Source organism: Ambystoma mexicanum, chromosome 6p, assembly GCF_040938575.1.
Source record: "Ambystoma mexicanum isolate Mex_15411 chromosome 6p, UKY_AmexF1_1, whole genome shotgun sequence".
Lineage (NCBI taxonomy): Eukaryota > Metazoa > Chordata > Amphibia > Caudata > Ambystomatidae > Ambystoma > Ambystoma mexicanum.
The window spans coordinates 165,991,891-166,014,292 of record NC_090935.1 but is presented as its reverse complement, the minus strand read 5'-3'; the positions used below and the strand labels follow the sequence as shown (position 1 = coordinate 166,014,292).

Sequence of the window (22,402 nt, the reverse complement as noted above, 5' to 3'; positions counted from 1 at the left end):
TTTATATACTTTCAAGGGCTCTTGCCATAGGCACGCAGGACCTGGGCTGTGGTGGTTAGTCCCCTTTCTGCTTCTGCCCACTGAGTTTGGCCTTTTATATACTTTCAAGGGCTCTTGCCATAGGCACGCAGGACCTGGGCTGTGGTGGTTAGTCCCCTTTCTGCTTCTGCCCACTGAGTTTGGCCTTTTATATACTTTCAAGGGCTCTTGCCATAGGCACGCAGGACCTGGGCTGTGGTGGTTAGTCCCCTTTCTGCTTCTGCCCACTGAGTTTGGCCTTTTATATACTTTCAAGGGCTCTTGCCATAGGCACGCAGGACCTGGGCTGTGGTGGTTAGTCCCCTTTCTGCTTCTGCCCACTGAGTTTGGCCTTTTATATACTTTCAAGGGCTCTTGCCATAGGCACGCAGGACCTGGGCTGTGGTGGTTAGTCCCCTTTCTGCTTCTGCCCACTGAGTTTGGCCTTTTATATACTTTCAAGGGCTCTTGCCATAGGCACGCAGGACCTGGGCTGTGGTGGTTAGTCCCCTTTCTGCTTCTGCCCACTGAGTTTGGCCTTTTATATACTTTCAAGGGCTCTTGCCATAGGCACGCAGGACCTGGGCTGTGGTGGTTAGTCCCCTTTCTGCTTCTGCCCACTGAGTTTGGCCTTTTATATACTTTCAAGGGCTCTTGCCATAGGCACGCAGGACCTGGGCTGTGGTGGTTAGTCCCCTTTCTGCTTCTGCCCACTGAGTTTGGCCTTTTATATACTTTCAAGGGCTCTTGTTGCCATAGGCACGCAGGACCTGGGCTGTGGTGGTTAGTCCCCTTTCTGCTTCTGCCCACTGAGTTTGGCCTTTTATATACTTTCAAGGGCTCTTGCCATAGGCACGCAGGACCTGGGCTGTGGTGGTTAGTCCCCTTTCTGCTTCTGCCCACTGAGTTTGGCCTTTTATATACTTTCAAGGGCTCTTGCCATAGGCACGCAGGACCTGGGCTGTGGTGGTTAGTCCCCTTTCTGCTTCTGCCCACTGAGTTTGGCCTTTTATATACTTTCAAGGGCTCTTGCCATAGGCACGCAGGACCTGGGCTGTGGTGGTTAGTCCCCTTTCTGCTTCTGCCCACTGAGTTTGGCCTTTTATATACTTTCAAGGGCTCTTGCCATAGGCACGCAGGACCTGGGCTGTGGTGGTTAGTCCCCTTTCTGCTTCTGCCCACTGAGTTTGGCCTTTTATATACTTTCAAGGGCTCTTGCCATAGGCACGCAGGACCTGGGCTGTGGTGGTTAGTCCCCTTTCTGCTTCTGCCCACTGAGTTTGGCCTTTTATATACTTTCAAGGGCTCTTGCCATAGGCACGCAGGACCTGGGCTGTGGTGGTTAGTCCCCTTTCTGCTTCCTCCACTTCCTCAACTCACAGGAGCAGGCAACGTATGGATACGCCTCAAGCGCCTCGATTCATGTTGATATCAGAGCCTTCATTCGTCTGCCTAAGTCTATCGCCAGAGTTTATTTATTTGTATATTTGTAGAGCGCACCAAGCCCTGAGGCTTCTGGGTGCTTAACTTAAGAATATGGTTACAATGGTAACAGGTTTGTTTACTGTAGTCGTGGAGTTACAGTCGTACCACAGGCTTGCAAATGTGTCGGGTTACATGCAGGTTGAAGTGGAACAGGACCATTGATTGATTACATATACAGGTTACCTTACACAGGTGTCTTACTTGCACATAGTGTAGTGTATGCCCTGGTCACAGTGTTAGCAAGGTCGATCATAGGGAAGTTGGTGGTGCTTTAGCCGTCTTGGGCGAAAAGCCAAGTTTGAAGACCTTTGCGGAGCGACCAGAACAGCACGTTTGCTCCGAGAGCTAGCGGCTTGGTGTCTAGTCATATCTACACATTTTACAGCAATAATACAGTAATCCTCTAATTTGGCCAGGATCTGTGATTATCAGTAATGATAATGCTGATTGCCGCCAGAGGTAATCTGGTCATAAAATGCATGTATAGAGTACTTTTGTGTGTCACCAATGCAAAACAAGCACTGGCATAGGCAATATGTGCGACTTCTTAAATATAGATTTTCTTTATGTTACAGTGCAGGGCAGACTTTATAAAAAGCACAAAAATACCAATAACAATGCAAGGAGCACACAACTGAAATAAACATCACTGTACTAAGCAGGAAAGAAACACAAAATAATTGTTAAAGCATCATTCACAACTCTCTCCCCAACTTAGACTGCTTCACTTGCTCCTACAAAATGGCTGCCACTTCAATCAAGCTTTCACCCAGATTCTAACGTTCTGCGTCAAGGAGCTGATGACTGGCACCAGGATCTCTCTGTAATAAGTATCTTCGATATCTCAGCCAGAGCGCTAAAGCGTGTTCTCGGACAGACCTAAAAATGGCGCAACCTCATTAAGTCTATACATGCTGCATGCTTGCTGCCAAATTGTCTTGGTAGCTTGAAATACTTGTTCTAAATAGTTTCTCAATCGCTTTCCTTAGTTTTTGACTTGACGCTAAAATCTGGTGAGAGCAATTCGTAACTAGTAAACCGTAGTTTAGAACCGGGGTAGCAGGGAGGTGGACAGGCCCTTGGAGAGGGGGCAGAAGCCAAACATAGTAAGGGAAAGGTGGACAGGCCCGTGGACAGAGGGCAGACGCCATGATTAGTAAGGGAAAGGACGTGGACAGGCTTGTGGACAGGGGGCAGAAGCCATGTTTAGTAAGGGAAAGTAGGTGGACAGGCCTGTGGACAGGGGGCATACGCCATGCTTAATAAGGGAAAGGAGGTGGACAGGCCCGTGACAGGGGGCAGCAGCCATGCTTAATAAGGGAAAGGAGGTGGACAGGCCCGTGGACAGGGGGCAGAAGCCATGCGTAGTAAGGGAAAGGAGGTGGACACGCCCGTGGACAGGGGCAGATGCCATGCTTAGCAAGGGAAAGGAGGTGGACAGGCCCGTGGACAGGGGGCAGACGTCATGCTTAGCAAGGGAAAGATGGTGGACAGGCCAATGGATAGGGGGCAGACGCCATGCTTAGCAAGGGAAAGGAGGTGGATAGGCCCATGGACAGGGGGCAGATGCCATGCTTAGCAAGGGAAAGGAGGTGGACAGGCCCGTAGACAGGGGGCAGACGCCATGCTTAGCAAGGGAAAGGATTTGGCCATGCCCGTGGACAGGGGACAGACGCCATGCTTAGCAAGGGAAAGGAGGTGGACATGCCTGTGGACAGTGGGCAGACGCCATGCTTAGCAAGGGAAAGGACGTGGACAGGGGGCAGATGCATGCTTAGCAAGGGAAAGGAGGTGGAGAGGCCCGTGGACAGAGGGCAGACGCCATGCTTAGTAAGAGAAATGAGGTGGATAGGCCGTGAACAGGACCGAGACGCCATGCTTAGTAAGGGAAAGGAGGTGGACAGGCCAGTGGGCAGGAGGCAAATGCCATGCTTAGTAAGGGAAAGCAGGTGGACAGACCTGTGGACAGGGGGCAGACGCCATGCTTAGTAATGGAAAGTAGGTGGACATGCCCGTAGTCAAGGGGCAGACGCCATGCTTAGTAAGGGAAAGGAGGTGGACAGGCCCGTGGACAGAGGGGAGACGCCATGCTTAGTAAGGGATGGCAGGGCGGTTATCTCGGAGGCCATACATGCGCACTACAGAGGGAACCGCCCTGTCAGAGAACAGCCGAGGTATTTTTAACCATTATTTTGATATAAACACCTCGGAACTCGAGCGGGTCCGTGTAAACGCGGAGCAGTGGGGCCTGTAATTAGATTTGTGTATTCTTTCATAAATTGCTGGGAAACATCAGCGCGCGGATGGAAGGGCGCGGCGCCCTTTCTCCCCTTCTCGTGTTAATTGAACGGCTGATGCGCGCCTGGAAGTGTTGGCTTTGTGGACTACTATTTACAGACCCGCTGACAGCTGCACTGTGAAATTTAACAGGAACCGAGCAGCCCCTGTCACAGCTCTTCCTCATAAGGGACTTACTTCAAATTACATACCTCTTTTTTATCATTTCCATGGGAGAAGCTATGTGTTCCGCGTGGGTTGCCATGGCAGCCAGCTAGACATGACATTTTCTTTTGGAACGGAATTCTCTGTCTGACTTTGTCCAAGAGAAACATCACAGGTGAAAAATAACACATGCTATTCTGTTTTATTCATTCACATTGATCATCATTTTGAAATTGAAAATATAATGTTCTAATGTCTATTCTGTGCATTCTCCCTTCCATCCCTCTGTCCTGCCTTCCCTACTCCCACCCTCCTCACTTAACCCTTTTCCGTCTCCCTTGATCTTACCTCTCTTTTTCTCTCTTCTTTCGTTCCTTGCTTCCTTCTTTCCTGCCAACCCCTCTGTCTTTCCTCTCTTATTCTCCCTTTCTTCCCTCCTTCCTACCATACTGCATGCTCCCTCCTTCCCTTTGTATTCCACCCATCTCTCAACCGTTTGCCCCGATGTATTCATTGCCTCATTACTTACATTATCTCAACGTACCACTCCTCCTTTCATCCCTCTCTCCCTCCGTCCCTCTTTCCCTCCCTCCCTCCCTTCCTTCCTTCCTTCCTTCCTTCCTTCCTTCCTTCCTTCCTTCCTTCCTTCCTTCCTTCCTTCCTTCCTTCCTTCCTTCCTTCCTTCCTTCCTTCCTTCCTTCCTTCCTTCCTTCCTTCCTTCCTTCTCCTTCCTTCCTTTTCCTTCCTTCCCTTCCTTCCTTCCTTCCTTCCTTCCTTCCTTCCTTCCTTCCTTCCTTCCTTCCTTCCTTCCTTCCTTCCTTCCTTCCTTCCTTCCTTCCTTCCTTCCTTCCTTCCTTCCTTCCTTCCTTCCTTCCCCTCCCACTTGCACTCTCCCTCTTCCCCTCTCTCCTTCCTTCCTTCCTTCCTTCCTTCCTTCCTTCCTTCCTTCCTTCCTTCCTTCCACTTCCACTCTCCCTCTTTCCCTTCCTCTCCCCCTTGTTCCCCCTCTCTCTCTCCTTCCCTTCCTTCCTTCCTTCGTACTTTCTTTCGACCATTTCTTCCTCCAGTTGTTCCTTCCTTAATTTAATCCCAATGTCGAAATTCATAGACAAGCAGACCTAAGGCGATTCCTTAGCACTATTTGGCAGAATGAGAAAAAAGCCACAGAAGATCCAATATTGGGGGCAAAGCCTTTTATGGGGGGCAGGGTGGTTGGTAATGGATGTCTTGTGGGAGGAAGTTTGAGAGATGCATAAGAAAAACACGCTGTATACACAGAGCCTAGAAACTACACATCCGAAAAAACATTCCTCCGAAAAACACTGCAGGAAACTGAAGCTTGTATTTTTGGGAAGAAAGCAACAGCTCACTATTAGTGCCTTCATCAATCACAGGCGATAAGTAGTTCCTTGAATCATTCTGCATCCATCAGGCATGATCACTAAAGGCCGGGAAGGGAATAGTCGATGCAGAGTCGATGGTATTCAGTTCAGTGTCAAATACGACCATACAAAGGGTGGCAAGCTCCTCCTCTGAAGCAGTTCATTATAGAGCACATTTGTCAATTTCAACCACAGTCAGAAGCAAACTTGCATCCAGTCCTGATCATTGCAGTGTTGGGAACTGATCAGCGCCGGCAGATAAAGTGCCTTCTGTTGGTGTCTCGCTCTTTACAAAGACGCCAAGCAAAGCCGGGTGTTATGCAAGCTGCGGCAGAGAGGGGAGGGACATGGGATGCACCCAGCAGAACAGATGTGCCCAGTGAGAAAATCACCTTACCCTGAGCGGTTGTGAGCGTTATCATAGGACAGCACACTGAAAAAATCACAGCCCATGACCTTAATCCTCAGAAAATAAATGTAGCTGGAGAATTGGAGGTTGACGGTCTACAGAATCCATTGTTTCAACTTATAAGTAAATGCTAAAAAATGAAACTCCTTAAACATAATACTCTAAAAAAAAAATGGTTCTCCACTGAGCTAAATTTGCATACGTATTTAGTCTGGAGACACTAGAGAAAATTGAGACGAAATCCAACTTCGGAGAAAATACGGATACTGATATTTGAACGTAAAAGCTACAAAATGGTGGTCTTACAGTCCAGGCAAGCCTTTTGTTCTTTTCCAAATTGAATCCACCTCAAATTCCACCAAAAAGCGGATCACTATTCTACATAATTTCAATAGTCCTTGCTGAATTTCTCCTATAACATGGTTCTCACCCGAATAGTGTTACACCATTCAATCCTTATTTTGTGAAAAAGAGAAAGAACATCAGATCAAGCATAAATCGTCTTAAGCACAAGGCTGCTTGCCACCCTAACCCAGGAGGTAAAACCCGGCCTGCATCAGTGCGGATATTCACCTCAGCCCATTTTGAATTCCTCCCTATCTTTCTACAGGAGACTGAGTCCATTATATCCAGTCTGAATCCTACAACATGAGTCAGCGATCTCTGCCCTCCTAACATCATTAAAACTGTACCAAGGCACCAATCCCTCTTTTATCGTCCTCATAACTACTTCTTTTAGAGACGCATGCCTCCCAAATGATCTAAAACGTGACTGCATTACTCCTATTTTAAAAAAATCCACAGAATAATATCATTACCAGTATGAAATCAAATCTAGGGTTCAGTAAAGACACAAATAGCCACTGTTTTTAGATTGCACATAATCTTTAATGACTAGGCACATAAAACAGGTCCATGGCCCCAATTGACCAAATATAAGCAATTTAGTATTGGTTCGCATTACAAACAGGTGCCCCAGAAATGACTGAGTAAATTAATAATTACAGATAACTTTTAGTTGCACAAACTGACAATCATAATGGATTTTGAAAGTGTACATAATAAATTCATACTGTGCCAAACACCTCATAATCAAGTGGTATATTAGTCTTTAGACTCTTTAAGTGTTCTTTGAAGATGAGTGTCTGAAGTGCAAGACAGATAGGGCCAACACGATTGAGGTGGGCAGGTTATTTCATAATCTTGGGGCCTACAGTGAGGTTTTTTTTCTCGTTTTCACTTCCTTCATATTCTTGACTCCAGTAAGGTAATGTGGTAGTTTCCGGTGGTACAGTGGGCTCCAGGGGTGTTATTTTCTTTTTCGGCCAGATATGCAAGTGGTATGGTCAGCTCAACTCAGAGTTCTTCGTGTGTGTCCTGGCGTCCAACCTTTGTTACTTTCAAACAGCTGAGGCATGTAACTACATATATGCCCATTTGTGTGGTTTGGTGTCCCCAACAGCATCTGTTTGAACATGTATATGTTGATTACTGGTACATTTTTCATTCAGTTTGGTGTTATAAACACACAGAGTACAATTTGAGTTTATGGCATTTCATACATACAGAGACATTCTTTTTGTCCTTTGTAGCCCCTACCCAAACTGGTCTTAATGTCTCACCTCTTTGGAATGAGTACATTTTCTTTTAACTGAATACCCTCCCTCTCAGAATAGCCACTATGTCTTGGGGCTAGATACTATCCTGCCAAGAATGAATTAATCCTCTCTGGAGTAAATGTTCTCCCCCTCTTTGGGTCCTGGCACTTGCTCCTATTCTTGTGTACACATGATAAAGCCTAATGAATTCCAAAGTGTGTGTAGGTCTGTGCTACCATGGCCTTCCAATCCCCTAATGACCTTTTCCCAGCTCTGTCTTGCCAGTCATTGCCTCGTACATAGGAATGTAGTCTGACTCGACACAAGGATACCTCACCGCTCCCCATTGCATATGCCTTAAGTTAGACCACCGTCTTTGGTAAGCATAGCATCGTTGCTGCTATGCTTTGCTAAGCAGGCACCTTTGGTAAGCACTAGGCGTATCCTAGTGTAAAGGGCTCACTCGACACTAGGATACCCCTCTGGTCCTCATTGCATACATTCTACGCTTGACGACTGACTTTGGTGAGCATACCATCTTGGGCATACTTTGGAAGGGAGGCTTCTTTAGTAAGCACTTGGGGGGGGAGCCTAGTGTGAGGGGCTGACTTGAAACTGGGATACCCCATTGGTTCTCATTGCACCTGTCCTCTGTCGGACCACCGTCTCTGGGAAGCAGTTGGCGATGGCCCCCCCTTTTTTTTATATCAATATCTGCCCTCCATCAGTCTCCATATGGGCTCATTTTGGTAATCATGTAGAAATGTGTCTAGTTCCATGTATAGCTTGGACATCGGCGCTCCTATCTCCATTAAAATATTATATATTCCTCAGGCTTTGAAAAGGTCGAAACACATGTTGGCTCTTTATGGACTTTAAAGCTTGAACAACCAAATAGCATGAATCTAATTGCCTGTTAATCTTGATATCATTTTGAAGGGTGATTGGGGTGCAGGTGCCCAAGCTCCTATCCAGGGAACTCTTTTTTGGGGTCTTGGGCTAAGGTCATAGGTTTGCCAAAGACCCTGCTTGCACCCTCCCAACATTGTAGTGTTGAGGCATAGATTAGCTTATCTCTTGATAAAGCACAGGTAGTCAGCTCAACCAGATAGTAGCCCCACCAGTACATTTACAAATGTTTCTATAAAGCATCCTCAGGACCAGCCAATGAGGACGCAGAGGGCTTCAGGCGCTTCTTCTGGCAAGTTTCCTTTCCTTTTTGCTGCTCTACTACCTCGGCCGAGGACATTATCTGCATGTGACCTGTGACCACACACGTATGCAGTGATGCCTGTATCTCACACCCCTGTCTGTGAAGGCTTCTCTAGGGACAGACACTGATTGCACAAATTGATTCGGATGCATGGCTTTTTTACTTAAGTCCCTTTTGCTGTTCATATCACTGCGGCCGGGCCCAGCATTACACATGGCAGCTTCATTATTCCCTTTGTGGACGTGACATGATTTGTACAAATGCACGTGTGCATATTAGGCCACGTTTGCCTGATCTCCACCTTTTTATCAGCTAGTCCTGTTGCGTGTCCATTTTTCTAAGATATAATTTGAGCGCTTTGAAACACCTTCCTGTGTATAGGCGCTATATAAATAAACAATACAATACAATAATTTGTGGATTTCATAAAGTTCCTCAAGTTGTTAAACAGTATTGTGATCCCTAAATACCTGCTGGATTTCATCGGCTTGTGCCCCCTTTATTGCTCTCGGAAACAGTTTGTGCAGTCCCTTGCAATAAACGGTGCAATGACGGCTGCCGTTTTCGTCATGGAGGCCACGACTTCACAGATCCATACCACCTCTCAACCTTTTTAGAACCCTGGGCGGGTGAAAACAAACAATTTCATTTTGGGTGGGTGAGAGTCCATTGAAGTGAATGGGCGTGTAAGGAGCTTGGCGGGTGAGAGAACTAATAACTAACCCGGTGACACCGGCCGAAAGCGTGTGAGTTGCGAGGTATGCGCATGAGGCGGACATCTTGTGTGACTCACTGCTTCCATCCGGTGAAAGGTGGTTCCTCATTCTACACTGCATGAATGAAGTGACCACTTGACCCCTAGGCACTTGTGAGGAGATTGATCAGAATCCATGTGGTTGGGCATGATATGATATGCTATGGCATTTATAATGCGCCTCTACACAAGTGTTGCAAGGTGCGACGCAGCAAGGGAGGGGGAACAGAGGGAAGACAGCGATCCTACTAGGCCGAGTGCCATTCAGATTGCGCAAGTGCATGGGTAGGGGAAAATGCGGCGTGGGAGGAGGGAAGGGACCAGTGCAATACATGAGGTAATAGAATAAATAAAACAATAAGAGAAGTAGGGCCAGCTGGTGGCAAGTGCAAGCAGACATCAGGTGTCAAGTGCTGGTGAGGGACTGAAGGGATGCAGAAAAACAGTCCCCAAGTGCAGGGGTTGTCAGGGAGGCAGTGCAGGTGTGTAACTGGCGGGAGAGGAGGCCTTGGCCCGAGATCAGAGGGTGGCCAGGTAACCAGTACAGTTTCACCCAGGAATTCAGCAGGGGAGAGGAGGAGAGAAAGCAGAAACAAAGAGGATGGTTTTGAGGTGCTTCCAGAATCTGAGATGATTCTCCTCAAGTTTCAGGGAAGCAGGGATGCTGTTCCAGAGGGAGGCCCCAGCCAAGGAAAGAAATCTACCACCAACTTGTTGCTTGGAGCAGCGACTGACCCTGAGGGAGTTGGAGGCCGATGAGCGAAGAGCTCGTGAAAGAAGATATTTAGGAAGAGAACGTTGAAGGTATTGAGGCCCCATGCCCCAGAAGGCCTAGTGGACAATGTAGAGGGTTTTGAACGTAATCCTCGCAGCCACTGGGAGCTAGTGCAGTGGTTTCAGTCCTGGAGAGATACGATCCCTGGGCTTGAGGCCAAGGACAAGTCTCGCAGTCCTGTTCTGGATGAGTTGTAGAGGGCGGGAGAGTAGAAGCAGGCAAATTTAGAAAGAGGCTGTTACAATAGTCCAGCCTAGAGAGAACCAGAGCTCTGGAGACAGTGAGCTTCTGGGGGAAGGAGAGGAAAGGAAGAATACCTCTGAGGAGGTGCAGCTGCTAGTGTGACTTCTTAGAGATGTCAGAGATGTGAGGAGAGAAGGCGAGTTTGGAGTCGAAGATGACCCGGAGGTGTTTAGCCTCGCAAGTGGGAGCAGGAAGCATGGCCCTACAGATGTGCACGCGTCAGTCTCTTCCACATTAATTTTCCAGTATCGGGCGCTGAGTAGGCGGGTGCTCCGGTCTCTATCCTCCCTCCCAGGAAAGGCCATCTGCATACCGAGGTAGGCCATCTACATAAGAGTCCCTATACTTTCAACAGGAGTTTGTTTTTGTGCACCGGCACCTCCCAGGAAAATCAGAAGTCGGTGACACTGACAATAAGAATGAGCTCTTTAGTGTGTTTCGCAGCCCATCTCTACCCTGGGGCCAGACTATGCGCGGCTCTTTAGTGAACGTCACCCGGGGACGGGGAAGGCGTTTGAAATATACAGACTGAGCACTATTGCCTGGTGTAATCTGGGATCAAGTGTCTGTGAGCCCCCAACCTTGTGATCTCATTACAATACCGTCCTTTAATTCCGAATGCTGGAAGACCGGGACAGAATATGCCTCCCCTCCCCGTTGTTCTATAAATGAGCGTATAAATCAGCCCTCCCCCGGCCCGGGAATAGAGTGCCAGGCAGCCCGACAGCCTGACAGGGGGCATGAATCATGCAGGCACACGAGGCGGCCTTGTGGGGCCTCGGCACTCATCGGAGCTGCTTTTCTTCTCTCCAGTCACATCTCTGCAGCCGCGCAGGCAGCTGCCAGGACAGCTAAGAGGCCCTGGGGACCTGACAGACTACGCTCGCCGCCGCTTGCTCCCTTCTCTCCAACTCTTCCGCGCCACAGAATTCATTAAATCCAAATGGGGTAATAGGGATAACCAGATAGCAAGCCTTACACCCCCGCCTTAGACACAGGGAGCTAATTGGCCACTGTCATGTGCTTTTAGGGGCGTTTAGGGACCGGTATCTAAATCAACAAAAAAGACACCGCTGCCGAAAATCCCATTGAGTCATGGAAGCCTGCCCGGGCAACCCCAATGGGTCTTTCCCTCTCCTAGCACCTGCACCGTGTGGGACGCATTTAGAGCTGAGAACTCTGCACGCCAAATGTTGGTCAGTGTTATACTACAGCTATGCCTAAGTAGAGTGGCCGCCGGCAAGGATTTTTCATCGGGGCTGACCAATATGTGTAGAGCGGTGGTTCTTCGGAGGACAGCAGGGGCCAAGGCTTTAAAATGGGGGGCTCATTAACATACGTAATGGGATGTGACGTCACCCGAAATTACCCAATCAAGGTGAAGTGTACACATTTCATTCAATTGGCTTTGCATAACCATGCAAATTGCACAGGACGAATGGCATTTGCCTTTCATAAAATCAACACACACAAAAACCCAAGGGAGGCTATTTTGTTCTACTAGTGTTTTGGAACCGTTAAAAGGTGTGCATGTTTTAAGAACCACTATCGTTTCACCTCTAGTTGTCTGTTGTATTTCATTTGTATGGTGCAGTGGTGAAGTGCCGGTGTAAATTCATGACTTCAAAAATGAGTCAATGTTTTTGGTTTTACACACTGCCTCTAAAAAACACGGGTGGGGGTGTCCTAAAAGTGGTGGGACACCGTCCACCTGGGATGGTTGGGCCCTAAAAGTGCTGGCCCACCGTCCACCCTGTGTCCCTTAACTTGAGCCCTGGTTGACAGACAATAACAGCAGATTTTATCCGGGACGACAGTCAGTGTTTGAAGACTCTCTAGACCCAAGAAAAAAGGCTTTTAACTTTGCAGCCCGGGTAGTAGCTTTAGAAGGGGTGTGGCAAGAGGGTGATATGATATGATAGGTTGTTTATAACGCGCTTAATACCAAGAGGTTTCTAAGCGTGGACCCGGGGATCGAACCTGTGGTGACCCTTGTCGTCTTGCTTCCAAGACAAGCACGTTGCTCCTGAGCTATCCTCCCAGTGGGTCTATTAAAAATACAGGGATTCAAGTCTGGTTTTTGCATGAAATGAAGGGCAACTATATGCATGAGTGGCCTGAAATCGGACAGTTAACTGATTCTGTTAAAAAAACAGGTTCCAAGCTCTTTAAGTTCACTTCATGTAAGTTTATTTCCAGCTTAATAGTTACAGTTCCACATGAAGACATTAAGGACATAAGCTTAGACAAACACCGGCTCCCATCACCCAGGGCCAGTCAGCTATAACTGCCACTACACAGAACACTCACTCAGAACATTCCATCATCCACTCATAAACCTTCCAATGACATCACAAGCTACCTCACCTCAGACAGGCACAATACAACAGATTTGTAATCACTGCACACTATACTGTTGCCTGCTATGTGCAAGGCCTGAGCTCTGTGACCTGAGAGGATGATAGAAACATTGGATGCATAGGTATTTTACTAGGCCTGTTGTGATGCATTATGTACACTATTTAAGAACTATGTTCATTGTGTTGGTAGGGATAAGAAAAGCACTCTATCACACATGGCTGGAGATTGACCAGGCTGTCGACTTGTTGTTATGCATCCTAGCGTGGATGAGTTTCTGCCTCCTTCTTGCTTAATTGCGCCGACGTTTGTGAGGTCTTCTCCATGCGATAGTACCATGGAAAACTCCCTGTCCTCTTTTCCTCTGATTGTGGCTGCGCCTTTGTTCCACTTTCCAGGTTTCGCCCTCTTCGTAGCCATGAAGCAATGTATGGAACGTATCACGCAGGTTCCTTGTGCTGCCTCATCTCTGCATCCCTCCTCTCTGCATCCCACAATGCATTCTATTTGTGATGGTTCCCCGGTTCGCCATTGGCTCCTGTGACGTGTCAGTTATCACCATCACCGGGCTACAGCTCAGCATCCGCTGCAGACAATCGATTCATGCGACCAGTGGTGTCTCCTCCTACTCATTCTGTGTAGACCACAAACCGTTCCTTACCTGTTTTATTTGAGAGGCAGAGGCGTTGCTAAGGGGGTTGGTGGAGCTACATCCCCATCTCTTTTGGTTGTAGCCCCAGATAGAAGTTCAGGGGATACAACCAAAAGGCTGGCTAGCCCCGAGTGCCGACAGTCCTGACATTAGCCTAGCCCCAGATCTTTTCCAGACCTAGCAACACTCCTGTTGAGAGGTAAGAACATCTTGCACCTCAGCACAGCCCCGCCTTTCTCTCGGCATCATCCTCTTAATCTAGGCGGATCCAAAGAGGTGGTGCGGTTTCAGCTGTCTTGCATATTCGTGCTTCAGTGTACACATTGATACTTCAGTCAACCGCTGGCACCGTTGGTCATACAGTGCAGCATCAGGCGTAACTGCCCTTCTGCTTCCCACCGATGCAGACACCGCTTTACTCTTTGGAATGTGTAGCAGGCATGGATGTGTTGAATGTCATCTGCTTCCAGGTAGTGTTGAGGCATGTACATCTCTTGGCAGCTTTTGGGTTGACATGTGAACCGTTGTTGCACCGGCATTGCACCATTTTGAAAGATTTGTGGCCGTGCACTCTTCGGTTCACAGGTTCATTTTCTAGTAGGAGGAAAGTCCTGTTCACCTGAAATATTAATATTTTCTTACAGCTAGAATTGTGTGAGGTTTGAGGTTGTCAATGGTAACTCCTTGGAGCAAGTCAATCAATGACCTGGTAGAATATTTTAAAATGTTATTTAGCTTAGGCGACACAATATAATGTTTTCCCTTGATCTCTTTGCCTGCCCTGCCAATGCACAGTTATTCTATGGATGCATTCTTACTGAAGCAGATTCACTGCAGACAATCCCAGTCTTTGTTGCAACACAATGTGTATCTATGACACAATCTCACAAGCTATGTCAGCTGTATAGGAATGTGTTCAGTTTGTGTTTGATCTAACTATTGAAATCTGAAAGTTGACATAAAAGAAAGACTATTTTTTCTCTACATACTAAAGACACCGAAGGTAGTCTTTCTGCCATGTTTTTACCAGGGATTAAAGAAGTAAAGACAACTGTTTAAATTCAAATGCTACCTAACCCCCCTGGTAGTTTAATGGGATGGGCTTGTGAATCTCTGCAAGTCTCCACACACTTCACAAATGGCAACAAATCGTGTCATTGAAAATCCCAGGAACGTGGATTCAGGGCATCTCTGTTTTGGAAACTGCCGTTGAAATATTGGAACAGGACTCTAGCCTCTACTTGGTAATACCGTGAAAGGGGATAGGCTGCTGCCATGGAGATTTCTCCAGTGGAGTCAGGGGCCATGAATTCCAGGATTCACCACAAGCGCAGCAACTCGCCCACTGTTTCAGAGAACACCCACCCCCACCGCTGCGCACCCCACGCCCTAGCCGGATGGGAGCATCAACCATGCTGTTGCCGGGAAGATTCTGTGAATACTCTATCTGAGAACGAAAAGATAGCAAACGAGTCAATCACTCCTACCAGACCTCTATGTTCAGCCTACATGACGCACGTTCCAATCCGGACAGGACCAACTCAGCTTTTAATTGAGGTGGGTACATTCAGTACCAGTTAATTGAGAAATAACGTCACCGATGATTACAGCCCTTAGAGGCGGAAGCTTTTAAACACTTGAAAAGAGGTAAACAGGAGGAGATGGGGTTGTGGTTACAGGAGCACGTGGAAGTCAAGAGAATGTGCATGGGTTGTGGGCAGGCTGACTGGGTAGGTGTTTGGAACTCAGATCCAGAAGGAGGTGAATAGAAAGAGTTCCTGATGCCGAAGGCCTACCGGTAAAATGTCCATACTGGATCAGTTTGCAAAGAAACTGGTGCTTTGTGTGGCCGACGTTTAGCGTCTGTTCAGCTGGAAGTTGAGGAAGACTCTCGAAAAAATGACCAGGGACCCAGCTCAGAAACAAAACTAGTCCCTTTAAAACAAAAAAAGAGGATGTTGTGCAATTTTCCACTAAAAGAGAGTTTTGAGAGAAACTACACTCAATTGAATTTTGGGCAAAGTAAATGTGGCCAGGCCTACTAACTACCAATTACAAGTAGGGAGTACTCATTGGATAAATATAGGATCTATGGATCTCTTTGTGACATTGGGATCAAGCGCCTTCAACACATCTCAGTGATTTCCATTGGGCTTGTGTACTGGGACATGCACATCAAGCAAAGCCTCTGCATGCACCCCCTCACTGGGCATCCCCTCAACAGAGCAGGTGTTAGCATACAGGTCCCTTTATGATTATGGCCTCAGCCCTATAACAGCTACCTTTGGGAATACTTGGAAAGGGCTACCCCCAATGTTTAACCTCTTCACTGCAAGTGTGGCCTTTGCATGCAACGGATTCCTCTTGGTTTTGAGATTGAGTCCCAGTGCACAAACGCAATGGACATCTTTGAGATGTGTTGAAGGCGCCAGATCCCAATGGCACGAAGAGATCCATAGATCCTTTGTTTATCCAACAAGTAATCCCTGCTTGTGATGGGGAACTTGGTACACCTGGGCACATTTATTTGGCCCTAAAGCGAATAGGTAGTATTTTCATTTAAAATTCTCTTTAGTGGAAAATGGCATAAAATCCTCTTTTGTTTTAAAGGGACTGGTTTTGCTGCGAGCTGGAGGATGCATGGCTCGCCTTAGTCTGCACGGATCTGGGGACCGAATGCACGCAGAGCACGGAACGGATCCACCTCCCACAGGTCTACCTTGCAGAAAATGCACCTGCACCTGCACCTCCGCCCACATAATGCGGGCAGTGAGGCTGCCATCCTCTGGGGTTCATGTAAATGCCACCCACAATCCACAGATCTAGGAGGAGGTGAATAGAAAGAGTTCCTGATGCCGAAGGCCTACCGCTAAAATCAGTGCAATCAAAATTGCATGGAGAGGCCTGCTTACAAGTTAGCTTGTTAGAACAGCAATTTGCCAATTTGCAGCTAATTCATTTCAATCTTCTGGAGAAAAAGTTCCACAACTTGCTTTCTGGTGAGATGTTACATTTCTGAGATTTTTTAACCCACTTCTCTTTTATTAAGAAGAAATCATATTTTTTCACCCATCCTACTTGTTAGTTCATCAGAACCTTCTCAGCCCTCAAAGAGCACCCCGGGCCATCCCAGGATTCAGCACTTCTGCAAACCATACTTAATGATCATGTGCCTACACCCCAATAGAGGCGCGCTTGGGGAGTGACAGACCAACACACACGCACACACACACACACCCAACCCTCCCCCGCCCCCCAATGGAATAAAATACTCCTGTCTATCAATAATGGTTGTGGGATGGGCTTGAATCCCCTTGTTTGAGCTCATCCTCGCTGACCAGAAATGGGCACTCAGAATGAGTGCAGAGGAAGCAAGCGCTGAAGAGTATTAATGTATTCATCCCTGGTGTTGGCCTGCAACAGGCAGTGGATTCGTAGTGCTTCGAAGCTTAAGTGCTACACTGTGTAACAAGCATCTGCGATTGAGAGCACAGCAACCCAAAGACAGGGTGCGAAGAGATATCCCGTTTAGGATGTAAATCCATCATCTCAGTAAAATAAGCAGTATGTGAGAAGGAGAAAGTGAGGTTACCGGAACAAAGTGAAGGCACAGGAAGCATTAAAGCAGGGGCGTACAATCTAAGAATGCAGCTCGGTCCATGCTACAGCAAGCTGTGAGTGGTGCCTTAGATCTGACCAAGGTCTTGCCAGAGTGAATGATCAAGCACATTGGGTCTGTCACAATGAACAAAACTGCCAGAAGCACTGTGCTTATCAAAGGGGCCCACACTGGTACACAATACTGGGCAGCCTCAGCTTGCTGGGCCAACCCTCGGGGTATTGCCCTATTGCCTTATAGGCCACCCCCTGAGATGGACACAAGTGGTTGGTAATGTTCGGGGGACTAACTGTGTGCTACCTCCCAACTGACTATGGCCAGACAAGGAGGAAGGAGCACCCTACTTTTGACGGTTGTATAGTTGGATTAGACATTTCCCATGACTCCAGATGCATTTGCAACCCCAAAACGATGGCATCCACTTTAAACAGCTGCAATGGGAGAAAGTGAAATAGGACTTTTAGGATGTTTCCTGTTCCAATAGTCCTCGCTGGACTTCCGTAGGTGACATAGGTTGCTACAACAATGTTATTGGGAGAAAGTTCATAAGGCTCAATGATTCTCCAGGTTTGGAAGCAAATATCACCACTGTGGTAGTGCCGTGGCAATAAGATATAATTGGGCTGTCATACGAGGAGTCCTATCCATGGGCCACCATCAAATAGGCCTCCTTGTGGACCAGTGCAACAGCCGGCGTTTATTCGTGGCAGGTTGCCTAATGGCTCTAGGATCAGGGTTAATTAAATGAATGTTGCAATCTAATTAAAGGTTGGGGTGTGTGATAATTAGCATGGACTGTATGCATTAAAATGTGCACATGTCGATGAGCTGCAATTAAGAGCATGATTTGGGCCAATCAATATTCGGCATTGCATGATTAAAAAGTGGGAAGCGGCCGGTACGCGGGCCTCCAACGCAGTGCCGGCGTCGCTGATTTCCATCTCTGCACCGTAATAAGTCCTGCACCCTGATCTCCATTTCTGAATGGGGCATTCATCTCCCTCATGCCTTTGTTCCATGGAGCCATTCATTTCCCTCCTCGTTCGTCGCCGCGTGGCTCAAGTGGTTATGGATTTATTAGCAAGGCACTGTGAGGGGGGGTGGGAGAGAGAGTGGCAGGTCAGAAAGAACGATCCCTTGCCATTTCCAATTGTTTCATCCGGCAGCAAAGGATTGCTCACTGTATCACTGCCGCGCGGGTCGGAGGGATTCTTTCATGCGGTCCATTGTTCTTCATGTCAGAGCGCCCCTGCACAGTCTGCTTCTGAGTTGGGAGCACATTCATGAAGCACTCAAAAGAAAAGAAGCCAATATATTGTGACATACAAGCACACTTTCATATGTGACCAACTGGTAAGCGGGTAGCATTGAATGGAACGACCATGGGGGCGATGTTTGCAGACTAATTGGCATAGCTCCAGCTTGGTAAAATTGTGAGCAATTTGCAACATTGTTTTATTCATCATGTTATTAATGTGATCTTTATTTAGGCCACCATGTTTTATATTTTGGCATATGCAGTTCCATTTCCTGGTTTGAGTCACATTTCTGGGGGTGCGGTTACTAGAATGTTGGACATATGTGAATGTTAACATATTGCTCAACATCCTGCAAAGATAAGGTGAGTAGGTGCATAGGAGAACTTTTTGCAACACTGTGCAGCAAGGTGGGCTTATGGTTGTAAATAAATCATAAACACTGACATTGCTCTAAATCACTCTTAAAACCATTATTTTCAACTTGCTGTGCCTTTGATAAAGGAGAAAACTACATGCATTTCCGGCTTAGTTCCTCCCCAGAAGGGGCAGTCCAGCCCGAATCGCAAGGTCATGTCCTTTCTACATGGGAATGCGAGCATCCACAGACAAGTTTTAACCTCACTGGGCATCATCAGGTGTAGCTGAGGACTCTAGCTCAGCACCTTCATCTGGACACATCGGACCCAATTGTAGTAGAGGGATTTTTGCAACATTAATGAGTGATGGATGGAATGTTTTGATTAAATCATAACCACAGGCATTGCTCTGGGCCAACCTCAACAAACCATTGTTTATCAGCCTGATGTGCAATTACAGAAGGTGAAAACCAAATGCAAGTCAGGCCTGGTGCCAACACATGTCTTCGGTTGCATGTAGTCTTGTGCAGGAGTGCTATGACCTACCAGTTCTGGCTAGTTTGGGGAGGGAGTGCTGAGGGCACTCCTGCTTTGGACATGGTTCAATATTGTACATTTGAGTAAAGGAAAGTCTGATATGGTTCCTTATGCTGTACATATATGGCTGTACTACATACTATTTCTGTGGCTAGGGACTGGTAGTAAGTTTAGCCCACCAAGAAGTAGATATCAAAATTCAAAACCAGAATTACTTGACTTGGACCAGGATTCTAATAAGCCAACCGAAAGAAATCAGGTTCACCCCTGGCTCAAAGCTGGTTCAAATCTTTGCTCTAAATAACTTGTGTTCTTCTCGTTTTATGTTAAAGGTGTGTTTGTTTATTGATTGCACCCTGCACTACCTGACAGTGCAGATTGTGATGTGGACTATTGATCCCTAGTGTTAGTGTAATTGCTGTGTTATAGTCATAGGACCATAGGGCTGTACATTTCCAGGAGACACCATGACCCACCATGTATGTCCAACTCCTGGATGCGGTGTAGGAACATTCACCATCTCAATGCACCCATACAGTGTACTGGCTACGCACCGAATGCTATGCAATGCTCGACGGCCACAGCACGATAAATTAGTGTGCATGTTCAACAACAGCCGCTATAACGGGAGGACCAGGAAGGCGACCCACGAGCTGGCTCACGACACTCACAGATCTGCTCTGAAGCCATGTTATTGCACAGTTGTGCAGCTTTCAGAAGACTCTGCAGCACTTCAACGTCTTCTGAAAGTGGTCTGCTATATGAAGTGTGAATTGCATGTGCATGTGATAACTCAGCTTCAAAACAGGACCCTCATTGGAATCCAAATTATCACATGCAGCACACGTTTCAACAAATGCTTATAGTAGACACGGCATGGGAAACTGGATACAGAAACAGCCAAAGCCTTACATACTTGTTGCAAATGTTCAAATGTCTTAAAGCACTGGTATATATGTCCTGCAAAGTGTATATTTTTCTTAGGGTGAGTATTGCGAGCAATCAAAGCTGCAGAGCCCAACTTCCATTATTCACTGAAAAGGGTTTCTTACTGAATCACTCACTATAAGGCATGTTTAAAATTTTAAAGTGTGAACATTCTTATGTTCCCATAATGCTCTTTGCTTTTATGCAAATCGCTAGGATTGGGTTCTATGAAGAGATGCTGTATTGCGTGACCTAGCTTGAGGCCATGCCCCTGGGCCCCGTCCTCCAAGGATAAGAGGGTTCCCCCAGTAAATTCTTTCCATTTCCAGCGCTGAGGAGGACTGATGTTTTCTTTGATTCTCTGCAGGGAGCCTCCTCGAGCCTGGTGGTCAAGTTTGCAGACACAGACAAGGAGCGCACGATGAGACGTATGCAGCAGATGGCCGGGCAGATGGGCATGTTTAATCCAATGGCGATACAGTTTGGAGCCTACGGCGCCTACGCACAAGCAGTAAGTTTCTCAGTCTGGTTACAGGGGTTGGTCGGAGGGAGGGAAAGATTGGGGATCAGAGCCACACATAAGAACCTTCCAGAGACATATGATAGAGGAGGGGTGCAGCTGTTCATGGTAAGCAGTCTGGGGTCAAGCTTTGGGGTTGCACAGCTGATTGGCGGGCCACCCTCACCTCTGATGAAAGAAGAGGACACTGGGGAGGATGGTTGCATAGATTTTCCCATCATGACCCGCCATGATGATCAATTTCAAAAACAAAAACTTGTATCATTCCTGACGTAGCAATCCTATTTGACAGGTAATGCGCGGGAATATTAGGCGGGCAACTATTTCTTGTTTGTTGCAAATTGCTTTTCTGGATCCCTCTCCCGAGTCTATTTCAGTATTCATGGGAAAGTATCAACCTGATGGATAAGGCTGGAGGCCTCTTCTTCATTGCCACTGGCCCCTCCTTCCACTCCTATTTTGGCCAATGGAACAATAGCCACTGCACTGAGGGGGGCAGTCATCTCAGGACTCCAATGCGTGAATGCAATGCTCCGTGGCCTTCTGCAAAACACGGCGGTCTCCCCTTCACGTGCACAATGCTTGCAGCCATGTGGCACACACTGGGCGCGGCAACCTGCTCCAGCAATGTGCACACTGCCGGCTGCCAGCACCGCCACGGCACACACTCTGCACCTCTATGAACACTGCTTAGTGCTTGTCTCGCTTTCTCTGCAGTACACACTCCGTAGCCACTCCCTCGTGTACTGCTATGTGCAGCCTCCTCCACTCATGTGCTGTGTTACTGTCTCTTCAGCACACACAATATGTATGCACAGTTTTCTCCTTCTGTGTACGCACTCCTTGCTGTCACTCCCTCCCTGCAGCACACACCATATGCACAGCACATCATTCCCCTTCTGTGTGCACACTGCTTGCTCTCAGTCTCTCTCTGATGCACACACTGTGTGCACAGCATTCTCCTGTGTGCACCCCACCTCTCTGCAGGACCCCCATCCTGCACCACACACTGTATGCACAGCTTCATCCTTCTGTGTGCGCCAGGGCTTTAAGTGGGGTAAGAAATTGAGAGGGGGGCCTCATTTGGAGGCGTGGCTTTCATGATGGGCGTGTCCTGCACACAAATATCTAGCATTTATATATTTGTATGCGTACCTTTATATGGTGTGTGTTCTTTTCAAGCCTGCTTTTTTAAACATAGAAATATCTAACATATGCCTGTACACAGCCCCCTCTTCGAGACATGCCTCACTGGTTTCCATCCCTACTACTGTCGCGCGAGCATGTCATCCCTTTCAGAGGCTGGACATACTTAATAATGTGTTTCCCTCAAGTGGTATTTCTGTTTTGCGCAAATAAGAGCTGTTTTAACCGCCACAGAGGTGGTCGGTGCTCATCTGTTTCAACACACCTCACTCCATGCATACACTGCTTTCCATCACTCAGGCAGCAGCTCAACCACTGTGTGCAGCACCTCCCTCCATTCACACTCTGCTTTCCATCACTCAGGCAGCAGCTTAACCACTGTGTGCAGCACCTCCCTCCGTGCATACACTGCTTTCCATCACTCACGCTGCAGCGCAACCACTGTGTGCAGCACGTCCCTCTGTGCATACACTGCTTTCCATCACTCACGCTGCAGCGCAACCACTGTGTGCAGCACCTCCCTCCATACATACACCGCTTTCCATCACTCAGGCAGCAGCTCAACCACTGTGTGCAGCACCTCCCTCCGTGCATACACTGCTTTCCATCACTCATGCTGCAGCGCAGCCACTGTGTTCAGCACCTCCCTCCGTGCATACACTGCTTTCCATCACTCACGCTGCAGCGCAACCACTGTGTGCAGCACCAC

At 47.6% G+C, this 22,402-nt stretch overlaps 1 protein-coding gene across 18 annotated transcripts in view; it reads left to right on the top strand.

Annotated features, from left to right (window-relative positions):
- The window catches only part of CELF4 (CUGBP Elav-like family member 4), a 1,533,185-nt gene that overhangs the window by 1,252,961 nt on the left and 257,822 nt on the right, over window positions 1-22,402 (top strand). For all 18 annotated transcript variants that reach the window (XR_011280606.1, XR_011280603.1, XR_011280605.1 and 15 more), the window contains exon 6: window positions 20,395-20,538. Coding sequence is in view for 13 of the 18 variants with exons in the window: in XM_069626873.1 (XP_069482974.1) it covers window positions 20,395-20,538 (144 nt within the window). In the remaining 5 variants the exon portion in view is untranslated. The remainder of the gene's footprint in view (window positions 1-20,394; window positions 20,539-22,402) is intronic.